The 16,247-nt window shown below is 40.3% G+C and overlaps 2 protein-coding genes and 1 pseudogene across 4 annotated transcripts in view; 1 reads left to right on the forward strand and 2 right to left on the reverse strand.

The window, feature by feature from the left end:
- Positions 1-460: 460 nt before the first annotated feature.
- Positions 461-16,247, reverse strand: part of LOC308525181 (glycine N-acyltransferase-like) — a gene marked incomplete at both ends in the record, with an annotated part of 52,817 nt that continues 37,030 nt past the window's right edge. Inside the window, 5 exons of one of the 2 annotated variants that reach the window (XM_081099968.1) lie at positions 461-1,606; positions 3,712-3,883; positions 5,676-5,802; positions 12,694-12,801; positions 13,837-13,917. In XM_081099968.1, coding sequence (XP_080956094.1) covers positions 1,204-1,606; positions 3,712-3,883; positions 5,676-5,802; positions 12,694-12,801; positions 13,837-13,914 — 888 coding nt within the window. Of the gene's footprint in view, positions 1,607-3,711; positions 3,884-5,675; positions 5,803-12,693; positions 12,802-13,836; positions 13,918-16,247 lie in introns of those variants that run through there. The other variant, XM_081099967.1, reaches the window with a different exon arrangement.
- Positions 6,971-8,587, reverse strand: LOC308525174 (histone deacetylase 2-like; the record flags this gene model as incomplete). Its single annotated transcript, XM_081099958.1, has 1 exon — positions 6,971-8,587. The coding sequence occupies one exon, from the start codon at positions 8,585-8,587 to the stop codon at positions 7,121-7,123; it is 1,467 nt and encodes a 488-aa protein (XP_080956084.1). The 3' UTR covers positions 6,971-7,120.
- LOC308524676 (large ribosomal subunit protein eL6-like) lies at positions 14,528-15,678 on the forward strand (annotated as a pseudogene). The gene is made up of 2 exons: positions 14,528-14,605; positions 14,850-15,678. The product of its transcript is annotated as a large ribosomal subunit protein eL6-like (transcript).

Genomic DNA, 16,247 nt, shown 5'->3' on the forward strand with positions numbered 1-16,247 from the left:
ACGGTACATGCCCTTGACTGGAATCGAACCTGGGATCTTTCAGTCCGCAGGCTGACGCTCTATCCACTGAGCCAAACCGGTTAGGGCAAGACTCTTAAAATCCCATCTCTTTTCTAACACTACTTAGAACATATGCTTCCACCTCTTTTTCTAACAGGAGCCTTCTTCCACCTCCTGAAGTCAAGTGAGATTCAAATTTGTAGCTACTTTCACTTTTTTATTTATAGCACTGCAAATTTCTAAGACTATATTCATGTGACTGTACTTGTGATCTCCATCTCTTCCCTTAGATGATTGATTTATTAGATCCGTACAGTTAGGAATCACCTGTTTTGTTCACCGTTGTATGTTAACCAGCACAGGGCCTAACACTGTGCTCAGCAAATGTTTATGGTATGTGTGAATTCCAACACACGGCATTCTCACCGGGCACTCATTCTCTCTCTCTCTTTTTTTAATTGTAGTAACATTGGTTTATAACATTATGTAAGTGTCATGTGTACAACATTATAATTCAACATCTGTATACACTACAGCATGCTCACCACGAAAGGTTTAGTTTCCCTCTGTCACCATATAATTGATCCCATTTACTGTTTTGCCCTTCCACCCCCTTTCCATCCGATAACCACCAATCTGCAGTTTGTGTCCATGAGTTTTGTTTCATTTGTTTTAATATTCCACACATGAATGATATTATACAGTATTTGTCTTTCTCCATCTGACTTATTTCATTTACATAATACCCTCAAGTTATATGATATGTGTGTGTGTGTTATATTTCATGTGGTTATAATATAAGGCTTGAGATGTGACCTGGGGAAGGATGACCAGCTGAAAAGACAGTTTACTCTCCTGCCAACATTAAAAAGAAAGCCAGAAGGAAAAATTATAGAACTCAGCAAATATTACCACCTCCTGGCAAATTGGCAAGAGTCAATCAATGAACAAGAGTTCCAAGAAGGACAACATAGGAAAACATGCAACTGATATGAAGTGTGAGGAAGACCCTGGAAATATGGGAGCTATGCTGGCTGGGCAACTTTCCAAGGAGGAAGCTAGGGGGAGCCTAGGAAGGTGGAGTATTAAGATTGAGCCTGTCCTGAGAGACCACTTCATTACCACTGATGACAATGTATTCTTTCTGTCCATTCATCCATATGCTCCTCCTGCTACAAGAGCAGCCCACCCAACACTGTCTTGTCACAGAGGCACACATTGCCACTGGTTCCAGTCACAGGGCATAGGGACACTCTGGATTTTGAGATTCAGTCTTTGCATGCTGTGGTTGGCTTTATCCACGTGGGAATACATGGGGAAGCCAAGTTTCTCCAGAGCCTGGATCTGGGCACAGATGACATGAAAGATGAGACGGTGTCCTCGGTACTCAGGCACAGTGCCTGCCATCCGCAGCTCTCCTGTCTGGTCCATCAGGGTCCAGGACACAGGGGTCCCCTCGGGCCCCAGCAGACAGAAGGAGGGGAAGGTCTGGATACAGCGCTCAATGAATCTCTGGCTCCTCTCATTGCCGCCGAAATGCCAGAATTTATTCACCAGGACAGCATGTGTGACATCCAGGGATGAGAGTTTAAACATCTCTTGGTTGCTATTGGGAACAAGGGAAAAGAACAGCCCAAATATCATACGTATTGTGAAGTATAATATTTGTTTCCACGCAGATAGTGTCAAGAGGCAATTAGGCATACATTAAAGGGTTTGTGCTTTGCAGCCACACTGCCTAGGTTCATCAACTGACTACTTGTGTGATTTGGGGCTGATTATTTAATCCCTCATTTCCTTTATTTTGTCATCTAATAACTAGGGATGATAATGACACCTCCCTCCTAGAATCATCGTGAGGCTTACATGAGCCCATGGATATCAACGAACCAGTACCTGTCAGAGAGTGAGCACCCCACAGAGATTAGCTGCAATTGTTTTATTTGGCCCTGGCCATCACTCTCCAAAACTAGGTAGGGTAGGTATTCTTATTCTCATTTTACCTAGAAGTAAAATGTTTTCAAGAAATTAAACAAGTGCCCTGATGCACATGTTAACGAGCTATAGGTAAAATAAGAGATGAGAATCATGGACTCTTAGAATGTTGGTGGGGAAGCTCAAGTCCAGGGAGGGGCAGTGATGTGGAGCGCAGGCAGCCCCTGAGGTACAGAACACTGAAGTCTGAAGGCTTCTGCTATGGTGTTAGGGGCTTCAGCAAGTGTCTTGGAAAGAACCCACAATGTAGAACTAGAAGATGAATACTCAAGGCCCAGTTATGCTTGACCTTCCATGTGACCTGAACAAGTGATATTTTCATCTGAACCTGGTTTCTGGCAGGAGATGGATAATATCTCCCTCCTTGTCTATCTCATGGGATGGACAAGAAAATCAAATGAGTTGATAGATTTGGCGGTATCTTTCAGGTGGAATGTGTAATGCCATGCAAATAAAGCTTTTCTAAGCATATTAACACAGAGAGGGCCAAGGGTTTGGGTGTCTCCAGATCAAATCTCTGCCATCACTTTTTAATTCTCTTCAGTGTTCAGTAAAGCACCAATGGGAAAAAAATGTATAATTGGTCCAAGTTCTCTTTATTGGAAATCTTCTGTTCTGTGAAGCAAATTTGCTAAACACGTATTTGTTAAGCGCCTACTACATAGCAGACACTGTTATAGCTATTAAGGCTCTATCATTAAACAAGACGGAGAAGGTGTCTGCAGTTGCAATATTGTTGGGCAGAATTCAAACATCAAATAAGTATATAAGTTAACTAAGTTAGCTAATTACAAATAATCATCAGTGCTATGAAAAATATAAAACTGAGTCATGTGTGGAAAATAACTGGGAAGTGACTTCAGGTGGATGGTATAACCAGGACTCTATGGTAAGGTGACATTTGAGAAGTCCCGAGAAGTCATGAGAGTAAAAAAGGGTGGGGTGGAGGGAAAGACACTTTAGAGCCTAAAGTTTAGGTAGAGGGAAAACCTGATTGAAAGGGCCTGATTTTTCAATGATCAACAGCGGGAGGAAGACCAGTGTTGCTGGGGGAGTAAGCAAGGGAGATGAGGCCTAAAAGGTAAATGGATGCTGGCTCTCATAGGACCATGAAGGAGTTCAGAATTATTTCAAGGTGAGACAGGAATACTAGAGTCTTTTAAGAGGAGAGGGACATGTTCTAATTTTTGTTTTTTAAAAGATTAGTTTGGGTGCTTTGTAGAAAATGGGTTATAGGGAGTCTAAGCAAAAACTGGAAAAGAAGTTGGGAGGTATAATGTGCTGAATGGTGTGTCCACTCAAACGTATTTCCACTGGGAACCTGAAAACATGACCTTATTTCAAAAAGGGTGTTTGCAGATGTAAATAAATTAAAGGTTTCAATATGAAATTATCCTGGACCTTAAATCCAATGACAGTCCTTATAATAGACAGAAGAGAAGACACACACAGAGAGGAGAAGGTCATGTGAGCACAACACCAGAGACTTGAGTGATGCAGCCACAAGCCAAAGAATCCTTAGAGCCACCAGAAGCTGGAAGAGGCAAGGAAAGACTCTCTCCTAGAGGCTTTGAAGAGAACAATGGCTTGCCAACACATTGACTTCAGAGAATAAATTTCTGTGGTTCCAAGCCACCCCATTTTGAGGCCATTTTTCACAGCAGTTGGAAAACGAATGCACGGGCTCCTGAGAGATACATCGAGCTTCAGACTTACATGGAATCATGTGTGCCCCCACTTGGAGATAACTTATTTTCATTCAGCAGGGAAGGAACCAATTTCTTTGCTGTCTGAAGGATCATATAGAGGAAGCATTGTGTTCGCTTGACCTGACTCAGTTTAACAGCTACAAGATTTTCTATCACCTCATCCAGGTTGGATTGTGAACCTAGATGAAGAAAAGAGGAATAATATGAGGTATCACTCTTCCTTTCTCTGTTGCCTAGGGGCTGGAAAGTTTGTGGTTTAGAGTCCTCAAAACCCATGTTCAATCATGACATGGCCTCTATAGGATTGAGGCTAAATCACTCCTACATTTTTAAAATTAAAAATTGGGACTACACAGTACAGTCATGACTATCAAAGTTGATGAGGTATAATCGTGATAACCAAAATGTATCAAACAAGCCTATGCACTGAATGCCATAGGTTGTTGCTGCAATGGTTTTGAGAGGGTTGTATTTTCCTCACTACCCTGATTTTTCCTCCTGAAATGACTCTGAGCTTAACCATGAAACTTGCTTTAGCCAGTGCAACGATAGTAAATGTAATTTAACAAGAAGCTTGAAAAGAGATGGTGCACTGAGTCTTGCCATCTCTTTATTTTTTACTTTCTTTTTCTTGCCTTCTCTTTCTGCCTTTGAAAACTCTGTGACTTCTATATGTTGCCCAATCCATTTCCGCCAGCACAAGCAAAGCCAGCGATAGCCAGGCCTGGGGCGGTGTCTAACTAGTTCTACCAGCTCATAGACAAACCCCTGTGGATAGCAGCCGCATGGATGAATCTAGGGGGAGCTAGCCAAAGAATCACCCAGATGAGTCCCATCTAAATTGCTGCCTCATGCCTGACTGGCATGACTCAGTGATTGAACCTATAACCAGGAGGTCACAGTTCTATTCCTGGTCTGGGTATATGCTCAGGTTGCAGGCTCTATCCCTAGTGGAGGTGTGCAAGAGTCAGACAATCAATGATTCTCATTCAACACATTCTCTCTCATCATTGATATTTCTGTCTCTCTCCCTCTCCTTTCCTCTCTGAAATAAATAAAAATATATTTTAAAATATAAATTGCTACCACACCAAATTGTGAGCTAATAAATTATTGCTGTTTTAAGCCATTGTTTTGGGATGGTTTGAAAACCAAATGATAAAACCAGACATAGAGGGTGCCAAGCACTTCTCATTCAATATCTGATTTAATCATTCAAAGGCTCTATATTTTAAATACTATCATAATCCTCACTTTACCCAGGAGGAAACTGATCCACAGACAGGTTGTTACTTGCTCTAGACTACATCCTCCTATATAATAGAGGTAATATGCAAATTAACCCTCACACCCTCACAAGACGGCTGCCTGCAGGGGAGTTAGTGAGGGACAACCAAATAACTGAATAGCAGGCTGTGTGGGGCGACCAGGCCAGTGGGGGGAGGGGCATGAGGGGCGACCAGACTGGTGGGGGGATGTAGTTGGGGGTGACCAGGCTGGCGGGGTGGAAGTTGGGGGCAACCAGGCCAGTGGTGGGGAGCAGTTAGAAGCAACCAGGCCAGCAAGGAGGAAGCAATTGGGGGCAACCTGGCTGGCAGCAGGGGGCAGTTAGGGGCAATCAGGCTGGGGGGGGGGCAGTTAGGGGCAACCAAGCAGGCAGGCAGGTGAGCGATTAGGAACCAGCAGTCTAGGATTGTGAGAGGGATGTCCAACTGCCAGTATAGGCACAATCTCCGGGATTGGGCCTAAACCAGCAGTTGGACATCCCCCAAGGGGTCCCGGATTGGAGAGAGTGCAGGCTGGGCTGAGGGGACACTCTCCCATGCACAAATTTTGTGCTCTGGGCCTCTAGTAACTAATAACTAATGGGGCTTGAAGTAAAGATATGTGGAATGTAGGGGTGTTATTCAAAATGAAAAGTGTATAGACATGGAAAATCCCAGCAACTGGAACACATTCCAATCCCCTTACTTTGAATCTGCAAATGTTGTTTCCAGTTTATGACTTCTGGTGAGCCAAGGAATTCATGACAGTTCTTGGGGTCCTTGGAATAGATTTGGTAAGTATTGGTGTAGTGATCAAGGTCATCTACCATCTCCTGTTTGGTTTGGGAAAAGTAGAATCAACAAAAATAATTGTAGTTTGTGATTGCCATACATGGTTGTCAGTGTTCCATTATACTATGGTATTTTTAAGTACTAAAATATTAGGTTTTCCTGTTGGTGTATTACCTTTATTGAAGAATGATTTATATTATTAAGTCAACTCAAGCACTTCCTTATTCAACTAACAATAAAAATATCCTGGATAAACTATTCCTAAATCAACTATTACTATAAAATTTCAAACATAAATGATCCATTTAGAATTTAACATTTCTTTCAAAAAGCACAGGAGAGTCAGACTTCTAGTAAAATGTCTTTTGTACAAGTTTATTCTCTTGTAGTAAATGTGCTAACTCCAATGGCTTCAGTAGAAAACAATAGCAAAACCCCTCCCAAAGCAAAGATACTTTGTGTTCCCTTCTTGTGATTTTTAAAACCAATCAGAATAGGGAAATAATCATATTGTATCATGCTATGCAAATTCTTAGGAACAGGCAGATACAATGGTCAGATATTTCTAAACATCAATAATGATTTTCTTTCTTTCTTTTTTTGCTTTTTTTTTTTTCAGAAAGGCCAATTACTTTTTTTAAAAAAATATATTTTATTGATTTTTTTTTTTTATAGAGTGGAAGGAATAGGGATAATTAGAAACATCAAAGAGAGAGAAACCTCAATCAGCTGCCTCCTGCACAGCCCCTACTCGGGATGTGCCCACAAGCAAGGTATATGCCCTTGACCGGAATTGAACCTGGGACCCTTCAGTCCGCAGGCCGATGCTTTATCCACTGAGCCAAACCAGTTAGGGCAAATATATTTTATTGATTTTCTTTTTACAAAGAGGAAGGGAGAGGGATAGAGAATTAGAAACATCAATGAGAGAGAAATATTGATCAGCTGCCTCCTGCACTGGGGATGTGCCTGCAACCAAGGTACATGCCCTTGACCGGAATCGAACCTGGGACCCTTGAGTCCACAGGCTGACGCTTTATCCACTGAGCCAAACTGGTTAGGGCATCAGAAAGGCCAATTACTTCTTTAATAGATCAGTTTTTGACATAATAACTTACTCAATTTTAAATACTATCACATAAAGCATGGTGGAGAAAAGAAATGTTGCTTCATAATTAGAAACTCACACTAAAACTTGCCAAGAACAAAAACAAACCAAAGAAAAAAAGCCATTTGAAAATAAATACAGTCCATGTCAAAGTAGTATAAAGTGAAGCTAGAAGTCTTCAAAAAGAAAACACTTTTCTTGCCAATATTTTCTTATTTTTTAATGTTTTCTGAAATTGGAGACTTTCAAATTCAAGGGTTGCTGAGCTGTTCTGATTTGGCTCCTTTGGTATCTGTTTTTTCACCACTATTATCCTTGGATTTATCTTCTTCCTTAACATCAGCTTTTTTGTCTTCTGTTTCCGTCTTGTCTTCCTCAATTCTAGCTTTCTTTGCTCCTTTCTTATGATCAGCCACATTTCTACGACCTCCTTCTCCTTCATCCTCTGAATCTGAGAATTCTTCATCACAAGCTATCCGTTTGTCTGATGCTCGAATAGAAATTCTCTTGTCTGGGTCTTCTCCATCGTCATCTCCATTGTCTTCATGAACAGCATCTTCTGGAATAGCTTGCATTTGGACACCAGGTGCATGAGGCAACATGCGTAAATTTTCAAATAAATGCTGTTTTATCTTTTCCATATATTCTGGAGTGTTCTGGTTTGTCATATTTGAAGGACTAATATGCAGTTTGAAGTCTGGTCCAAAATACTCAAAGTAATCATTATATGGCAATTCATTAGGAATCTCACAATCAAGGGCAACTGCAGTCTCATATGTCCAACAGCGAGCAACGTTAAGAATTGTGTATCCACCTCCCCCAAGCATCAGTAATGGTAAATTGAAAGTTTTTACAACTTCTACACATTTAGCATGACCTTTGACTGTCAGATTGAAGCAACCAAGTCTGTCACCAGATAGCGAGTCTGCACCACACTGGAGCACCACGGCACTAGGTTGATACATCTCCATCACTTTTGAGATGATAGGCTTAAATATTTGCCCATAAGATTCATCATCTATACCATCTCTCATTGGAAAATTGACAGCATAATATTTGCCTTTTCCTGCACCAATATCCCTCAAGTCTCCTGTTCCTGGAAAGCATTCCCCGTATTTATGGAATGATACAGTCATTACACGATCTGTTGTATAAAAAGCTTCTTCAACACCATCACCGTGATGGATATCAATATCAATATATAAGACTCTTTGGTGATACTTTAGTAATTCAAGGATGGCAAGCACAATATCATTAACATAACAAAATCCTGATGCTTCTGATTTCTTAGCATGATGCAATCCTCCAGCCCAATTAACGGCCATATCAGTTTGTTGTCGGTTTAACCTCACAGCTCCAGCAACTGAGCCACCAGTTGAGAGCTGACAAAACTCAAAAAGTCCATCAAACACTGGACAATCTCCTCCAACATTAAATCTCTGCATCTGCTTACTATACTCAGACATGTTATCTGGTCTTATTGAATGTAGAAATTTGATATACTCATCACTGTGGTATTTTGTCATTTCTTCAGCAGTGGCTTTATGGGGCCTATATATTTCCATTTTTCTATATAAGCCATAATTTAGCATCAAGTTATGGGTCATGCGGATTCTATGAGGTTTCATAGGATGGCCTTGTCCATAGTAATAGTTCCCAATATCACCATCGTAGTAGTAGCAGACTTTCTTTTTGCCGCCTTCCTGACTGTACGCCATGGGCTCCGCGGGGAGAGAAAAGGGCTGTGGCTTAAGTGGGGGAGGCTGACTCGAGGCAGGAGGACGAGCCCAAGCGAGGAGAGGGTGCCGGAAGGGCTCTGTAGAGCCAGGTGGAGGGGCCGAGAGCGCAGAGCAGGGGAGGCCGCGGTGCCAACTCCAGAAATGTATTTTTTAAACTTACAGAATGGTATTGTTGGGGTCCAGCATCAGCAGGTCGAGGGGTTCCCAAAGGTGTGGACGAAGTCGGCGTTCAGTTGATCAGCATAGCGAGGTTCTCTAGCCAGGTTCGGTTCTTATTGTCCTGTTACATCTGTATTTATACCAGTTGATTTTAATCCTATCCATTCTATTCCAAAGGTTAGGGTGTTTGTTAATCTAGTTCTGTTGAGTTTAATCCTAACAATTCTATTCCAAAGGTTAGGGCGTTTGTTAATCTAGTTCTGTTGAGTTTAATCCTAACAATTCTATTCCAAAGGTTAGGGTGTTTGTTAATCTAGTTCTGTTGAGTTTAATCCTAACAATTCTATTCCAAAGGTTAGGGCGTTTGTTAATCTAGTTCTGTTGAGTTTAATCCTAACAATTCTATTCCAAAGGTTAGGGTGTTTGTTAATCTAGTTCTGTTGAGTTTAATCCTAACAATTCTATTCCAAAGGTTAGGGCGTTTGTTAATCTAGTTCTGTTGAGTTTAATCCTGTCTAGGTTAATCTCTGTGTTCCATTATAAGGGCTATTCCAAGGTCACTGCTCTACTGATAGGCTACAAGGAAGTGACTGAAGGAGATTATCCCACCCAGTAAAGGTTATGTCCTCCCAGCCCCGCTGCTTGCCTTCCCTGGGACTGCCCTGTGTCGGTGGGTCTCCAGGGGTATAGGCTTTGGTGCTTTACCTGGTGGGCAGACCCCTGGGGATGTGGGCCCAACAAGTCCCAAATTTATTGCCAACAGTCTTAGTCCAAGTTCTTCATAAGTAGTACATGGGATTTCTGTAACACTAGGGGGTTTCACTTCCTTAGTCCTGTTAATCCCTAACTCCAGAGAAAAAATCCTCACCTGGGGAAACAACCTTTCTTGGGGAGGTGGTCTTGTTTACAACACATAGCGCTAAGAGAGGGAGCAAACATATTAAGAACAGTATGCCATATATGCCAGGTCCCTTGAAACATGCTGTGCAGATGTTTCTTCCCTGCAGCGACTGTGTCAAGCAACAAGGATGGACCGGCTCCAGCAGGTATGTAAAAACTACATTCCAGGCCTCTAGTATTTTATACATTTTTATATAGCTAACACATTATTCAGCTCAAAACACTGGTTTCCTCAGCAATAACTATTAGAAAATATGGTGAGAAGATAATCTCATCAATAATGATTTTCTAAATAAAGATGCAATATTGCCCCCTCTCCACCTCAAATAAAATAATTTTTCTAACCTTTATAAAACTCAACTAGAGAGTAAAATTGCAAGCAAAATCTTTGGCCAGAGGAATAAATCTTGCTCTAGTCCAAAGATTTTTAGAACATGTGAACATGTCTTTATCAAAATTGATGGAGATAACAGACTTAGAATACCCACCTATAAATGATGAAACTAATGAAAAGTTATAAGATGAGTAAGTTCTGAAGATCTGATGTACAGCATGATAATTAGAGTTAGTAAATATTTTATTATATATACTTGAAAGCTGCTAAGAGAGAAAATCTTAAATATTTTCACCACAAAAAAGAAACAGTAATTATGTGACAGGATAGAGGTGTCAGCTAAAGCTATGGTGGTGATAATTTTGCAATATATGTGTGTATCAAATCTACACATTGTACATCTTAAACATACACAAGTTTAGATGTCAATTATCTCTCATAAAGCTGGAAAACCTTATTTTAAATATTTTTTTCATCAATTCTCCCCTGAGGATTTTTCCCCATTTAATTTTTAAAATCTTTATTGTTCAAAGTCCTCCATTGATTTTTAGCGTGAGTGGACAGGAGGAGGAGAGACAGAGAGAAAAACATCAATGTGTGAGAGACACATCAAGTGGTTGCCTCCCACACGGTCTCCAACGCAGGCCAGGGACTGAGCCTGAAACAGATGTATGTGTCCTTGATTGGAATCCAACTCACGACCCTTCAGTCTCTGGGTCGAGACTGTAATCATTGAGCCAAATCAGCTAGGGCAAGATTGTATTTTTTTTTCTTTTATTGTTTTATTGCTTAAAGTATTACAAAGAGTATTACATATATCTCCCTTTTTTACCCGCCCTTGATAATCCCCTGGCCTCTCCTACCCCCCAGTGTCTTATGTCCATTGGTTATGCTTATATGAATGCATACAAGTCCTTTGGTTGACCTCTTACCCCCCCCCCCCCCCCCCCCCGAACCCTCCCCGGCCTTCCTGCTGTAGTTTGACAGTCTGTTCAAGGCTGCTCTGCCTCTGTATCTATTTTTGTTCATAAGTTTATAATGGTCTTTGTTATCCATAAATGAGTGAGATCATGTGGTATTTTTCCTTCACTGACTGGCTTATTTCACTTAGCACAATGCTCTCCAGTTCCATCCGTGCCGTTGCAAATGGTAAGAATTCCTTCTTTTTTACAGCAGCATAGTAATCCATCGTGTAGATGTACCACAGTTTTCTAATCCATTCATCTACTGATGGACACTTAGGCTGTTTACAGATCTTAGAAGATTGTATTTTTGACAGTTGCTCAAATAATATTTCTTATTTAGGTTTCTACCAATAATTCAAAGTCTTTATTTTTCAAATTATTTAATTTGGTGAAATTTATAAGTAATAATGTTTAATATTAATAAATTTAGATTATTGCCTAATTTATTAAAATATAATTATATATTTTTTAGTTTTGAAATATTTTAACTATTTAATTTCATTCATTTAAAAAAATTATCACAATATATAACAACTCCAACCATGTCTTTTGCTTTTAAATTTCCCTAATTCACGATGTTATTTTAGACCTTCTGCCGCTCACTTGGTATTTTGTTTGCTTTGGATGAAGTCCTGCCTTGACCCTCTATAAAAAAATCTTATTTATCTTTAACATGCAGTTTTGGTAAATTTTCCTCCGTTCCCTGCAACCTCTACTATATATAGTTTTTTTAAAATGCCCTATTTTATTGACTTTACTGATCGCAATTGGTTACAATACCATGCAGCCTCTCAATGGGAAGAGAGTATCACAAGAAGTTGTGAGTTAGCACTAGTGAGTTGACTAATGGTGTGGTTTCAAGGTTGGTATTTTTAAAAGATAGGAAGTAATTTTTTCCCATAAGCTAAGAGTTAAAAGTGTTTGATTCAAAACAATAAAGATGTCCAATCTGAGAAATGTTGCTTTAATATCTTGAACAAAAGATCAGCTTTTGTCTATGTCCTCAACATAATCTTACATTAGCAAAACCATCTATTGGGTGTCTCTCTTCCCATAAACTAAATGCAAGAAATAATGAAAGGTGCTTGGTCTTCAGCATCACCAGGATGCTGTTTGGGGTCCTGTCTTGAAAACAAATTAAAACAATGAATATGAAAATGTACCATATAGCCCAGCCGGCGTGGCTCAGTGGTTGAGCATTGACCTATGAACCAGGAGGTCATGGTTCCATTCCTAGTCAGGGCACATTCTCAGGTTGTGCAATCAATCCCCAGTGAAGGGCATGCAAGAGGCAGTCAATCAATGATTCTCTCTTATCTTTGATGTTTCTATATCTCTCCCTCCCTCTTACTCTCTGAAATCAATAAAAATATATTAAAATATATAGTTTTAATCAGCTTTCCACATGTGTTACTTCTTTTTTAAGTTTATTTTTCAATTACAGTTGATATTCAATATTATTTTATATTAGTTTCAGGTGTACAGCAGAGTGGTTAGACAATCATTTGATTCAATTCTCCTGTTGCTGCACATTTCAGACCACGCTGTAATTTATCTGTGGACTCACTTGTATTCTCTTCCAGGCTGTGGAATTTTTGAGGACAGGGACTATTTACTATTCCTGGGATTCATTTCTATATGCCCAGGTCTCCCACACTGCCAGGTCCAGATAAACACATAGCAAATACATACATAGATGCACATTCATTCCATATCTGACACCTTACCTGCTCCTGTGGGCGGACAACTACTGTATTAAAATCAGGCCACTTGTCCACCAGAGCCTTCAGCTTGAACGGGTTTCCCTGGTTCATGTGGAAGATGGTCCCATAAACCTGCAGCATCACAAGAAAGTGGGAGGGTCAATGTACAGGGGTTGGTAAAATTAGGTTTATGGTTGTTTATCTGTAAAAAGTCATGCAGGTTATGACTATTACAATAGCTTTATTAACTCTGTTTCATGTACTCACAACTATAAACCCACTTTTCCCACCCCTGTATTAGGAAAGAATGTTAAAGTAACTTGGTTGATCAGGACAGGTTTATTTCTATGAACTCACGGAATTTTATCATTGAAAGGTCTCTGAGTATTTCTGCCAAGCAATTTTAAGTTTTAATGTTTTGTCTCAATAAATGTATCTTTTAGAAATATAATCACATTGCAAAATATTCAGACTAATAAAATTTATGAATAAAAATCATGAACTCTCCCATTGTAGAATTTAATACACATTTAATGTAATGTATATCAACTATATCTCAATTTTTTAAAAAAGAGAAAAAATCTTTTAATAGATTTTCTACTATTCATGCACATGCACAATAAATTTTGTAAAATTTAAAAAATCACATAGATGTGATATAATACATTCTAGTCATATTTCTTTTCCAATAAATAAAAATAATTGTAATGACTTCAGAGCATTCTATGACATGAATGAACAAACCTTATTTTTTTAAAAACTTTTAATTTATTCACATGAAGTAGCAAAGAAAGTACAAAGAGGTTCCAGAATATATCTCCCTTGCAAAGAGGTGATGTGAACTAAATGAACTGTAGCATGAGTGAATTCCTGCCCAGCTGGCGTGGCTCCATGTTGACCTATGAACCAGGAGGTCATGGTTTGATTCGAGGTCAGGGCACATGCCCTGGTTGCCAGCTCAGTCCCTAGTAAGGGGCATGCAGGAGGCAGCTGATAATGACTCTCATCATTGATGTTTCTATCTCTCTCTCCCTCTCCCTTCTTCTCTGAAATAATATATATATATATATATTTTTAAAATAGATGCCTAATAACAGCTCATTCTCTTTCCTACTCTGTCACAGGAAGATGCCACCCTTTGTTTCCCTGAGATTGTTCCAGTCTCACCTTTAAGGACTCAGGGAGGCTCTTCCTCAAGGATTTTTCTAGCATCTGCAGCATTTGTGGGCCCTGCAAGTGGAGCATCTTGGCAGGTATTTTAGCCTAGAGGGAGGATCAACAAACAGCCAGAATGTAAAAATGCTGAACCCATAGGAACTAGATCCACACACCTTTACCTGAATCTCAGAAGGTAACAGATAAGTCTGCCCTCTTCTAAAGTAACGCCTTCGGGGAAGAAAAAGTAGAGTCACTCTAGATTTCAAGTCTTACTCGGAAGGAGACACAGCATAAAAGTTCCGAAGGAACTACCAGGGAGAAACAAGAGTAGCAGGTTCTATGCTAATGCCCATGACCTTCTTCAGTGCCCTCTATTGGTGTTACCCACACTGAAGTCCTCAGTAACGCCAAGGAAGGAGGAGATTGGCAGGAAGCACCTGGTTCTCCTTCTGAAAATTTTCCCTTCACTTCTGACACTACATTTTCATTTAATACACATTTATTTTAACAAACATGTTACGTAAATATGCTAGTGCGTCTTTGGGGATCTGGTTGTAGTCAATGATTAGCCCAATGCCACCACTAGCAAACTCTGTAATCTCCAAAAAGTTACCTACCCTCTTGGTTCCATAATTTACTCATTAATCCTAATGAAAACAGACTCTACCTAGAAAATTATTGCCTCTTTCCCATCTGCAAGATGGTGGGTGAAGAAGCTGAGAGGCAAGATACTAAGGAGAAGAAACCCAGAGCCAAGAAGGCTGATACTGGAGAAAAGGTTAGAAGGGTAACCCTTGCTCTAGCTGATTTGGCTCAGTGGATAGGGCATCAGCCTGTGGACTCAAGGATTCCGGCTTTGATTCCAGTCAAGAGCACATGCCCTGGTTGTGGACTCGATTCCCAGTAGGGGGTGTGTAGGAGGAGGCAGTTAATCAATGATTCTCTCTCATTGATGTTTCTATCTCTCCCTCTCTCCCTCTCCCTTCCCCTCTGAAATCAATACAAATATATTTTAAAAAAAGAAAGGTAACCCCAAGGTCAAGATGAGTAAGAAGAGGAAGCCCCACTACAACCAAAACCCTATCTTGGTCAGAGGAATTGGCAGATATTCCTGGTCGGCTATATATTCCAGAAAGGCCATGCATGAGTGGAAGTATTCAGTAGCTAAATCCTGGATTGAAATGAAAAAGTTATTGCTGCTGTCACAAAACCAGTTGGTAGTGACAAAAAAACGTGATACCCAAGTGCTTACACTTTGCAGAATGCCTAGATACTACCCCACTGAAGATGTGCCTCCAAAGCTGTTGAGCCATGACAAGAAGCCCTTCAGTCAGCATGTGAGAAAACTGTAGGCCAACCTCACCCCAGGACCATTCTGATCATCCTCCCTGGGCACCACGGAGGCAAGAGAATGGTTTTCCTGAAGCAGCTGAGCAGGGGCCTTAATGTCTGCAACTCTGTGCCTTAATCATTAAGTTCCTCTGCATAGAACACACCAGAAATTCATCATCGCCACCTCTACCAAGTCGGGAACCAGTGGTGTGAAAATCCCCAAACATCTCACTGGTGCTTACTTCAGGAAGGAGGAGCAGCGCCTGCCCAGTCACCAGGAGGGTGAGCTCCTCAACACAGAGAAACAGGAATATGAGAGGACAGAGCAGCACAAGGTTGACCAGAAAGCCATGGACTTGCAACTTCTGCCAAAAATCAAAGGTGTTCCTCAGCTCCAGGCTACCTCCCTCTGTGTTTGCTCTCCCCAACTGCCTTTACCCTCACAAACTGGTGTCCAAAATTTCTTACCAAAACCTAAATGGATGCTTTGTTGGTTTAGAAATAAAAAGAAAATCATAGCGATGGTTAAATGAGTTAATACATATTAAGTGCATAGTAGAGTTTCTAGCATATAACTCAAAATTATTATTTTATTACTGTTATTATTAATATCATTACTGGCAGCTAACCACACAGTGTTTCAGTTCAGCCCACTGGATTTTTTTTTTTTAAAGAAATGGGTGTAACTTTAACTGAGCCCACAGTGTGAGTGCTTTCAGTGTGAATAGTGTCCTGAGAATAACACCAACACTCACGTGAGAGACAGTTTGTGGGGATTAAATGAGTAATCCAGGCACTGGCACCAAGTGAGTAAAAAAGCCTATGGGAATTTCTTAGTAAGTGCCTGGCACACAATAGTGTGTCATGATTATCATCATTCCCTGAAGGAAGCAGAGAAAAGATTGTTTGATGTACTCAGCCCTTTAGTGCTGAGGCACTCTGGTTTCCCAGAACTCTGGCCAGAATGTTTCTTTCTTTCTCCCTTTCTTTCTCCCTTTCTTTCTCTCTTTCTTTCTCTCTCTCTTTCTTTCTCTCTTTCTCTTCTTCCTTTTTCTTTCTTTCTTTCTTTCTTTCTTTCTTTCTTTCTT

The sequence above is a fragment of the Myotis nattereri genome (genome assembly GCF_964212035.1).
Source record: "Myotis nattereri genome assembly, chromosome: 9".
Lineage (NCBI taxonomy): Eukaryota > Metazoa > Chordata > Mammalia > Chiroptera > Vespertilionidae > Myotis > Myotis nattereri.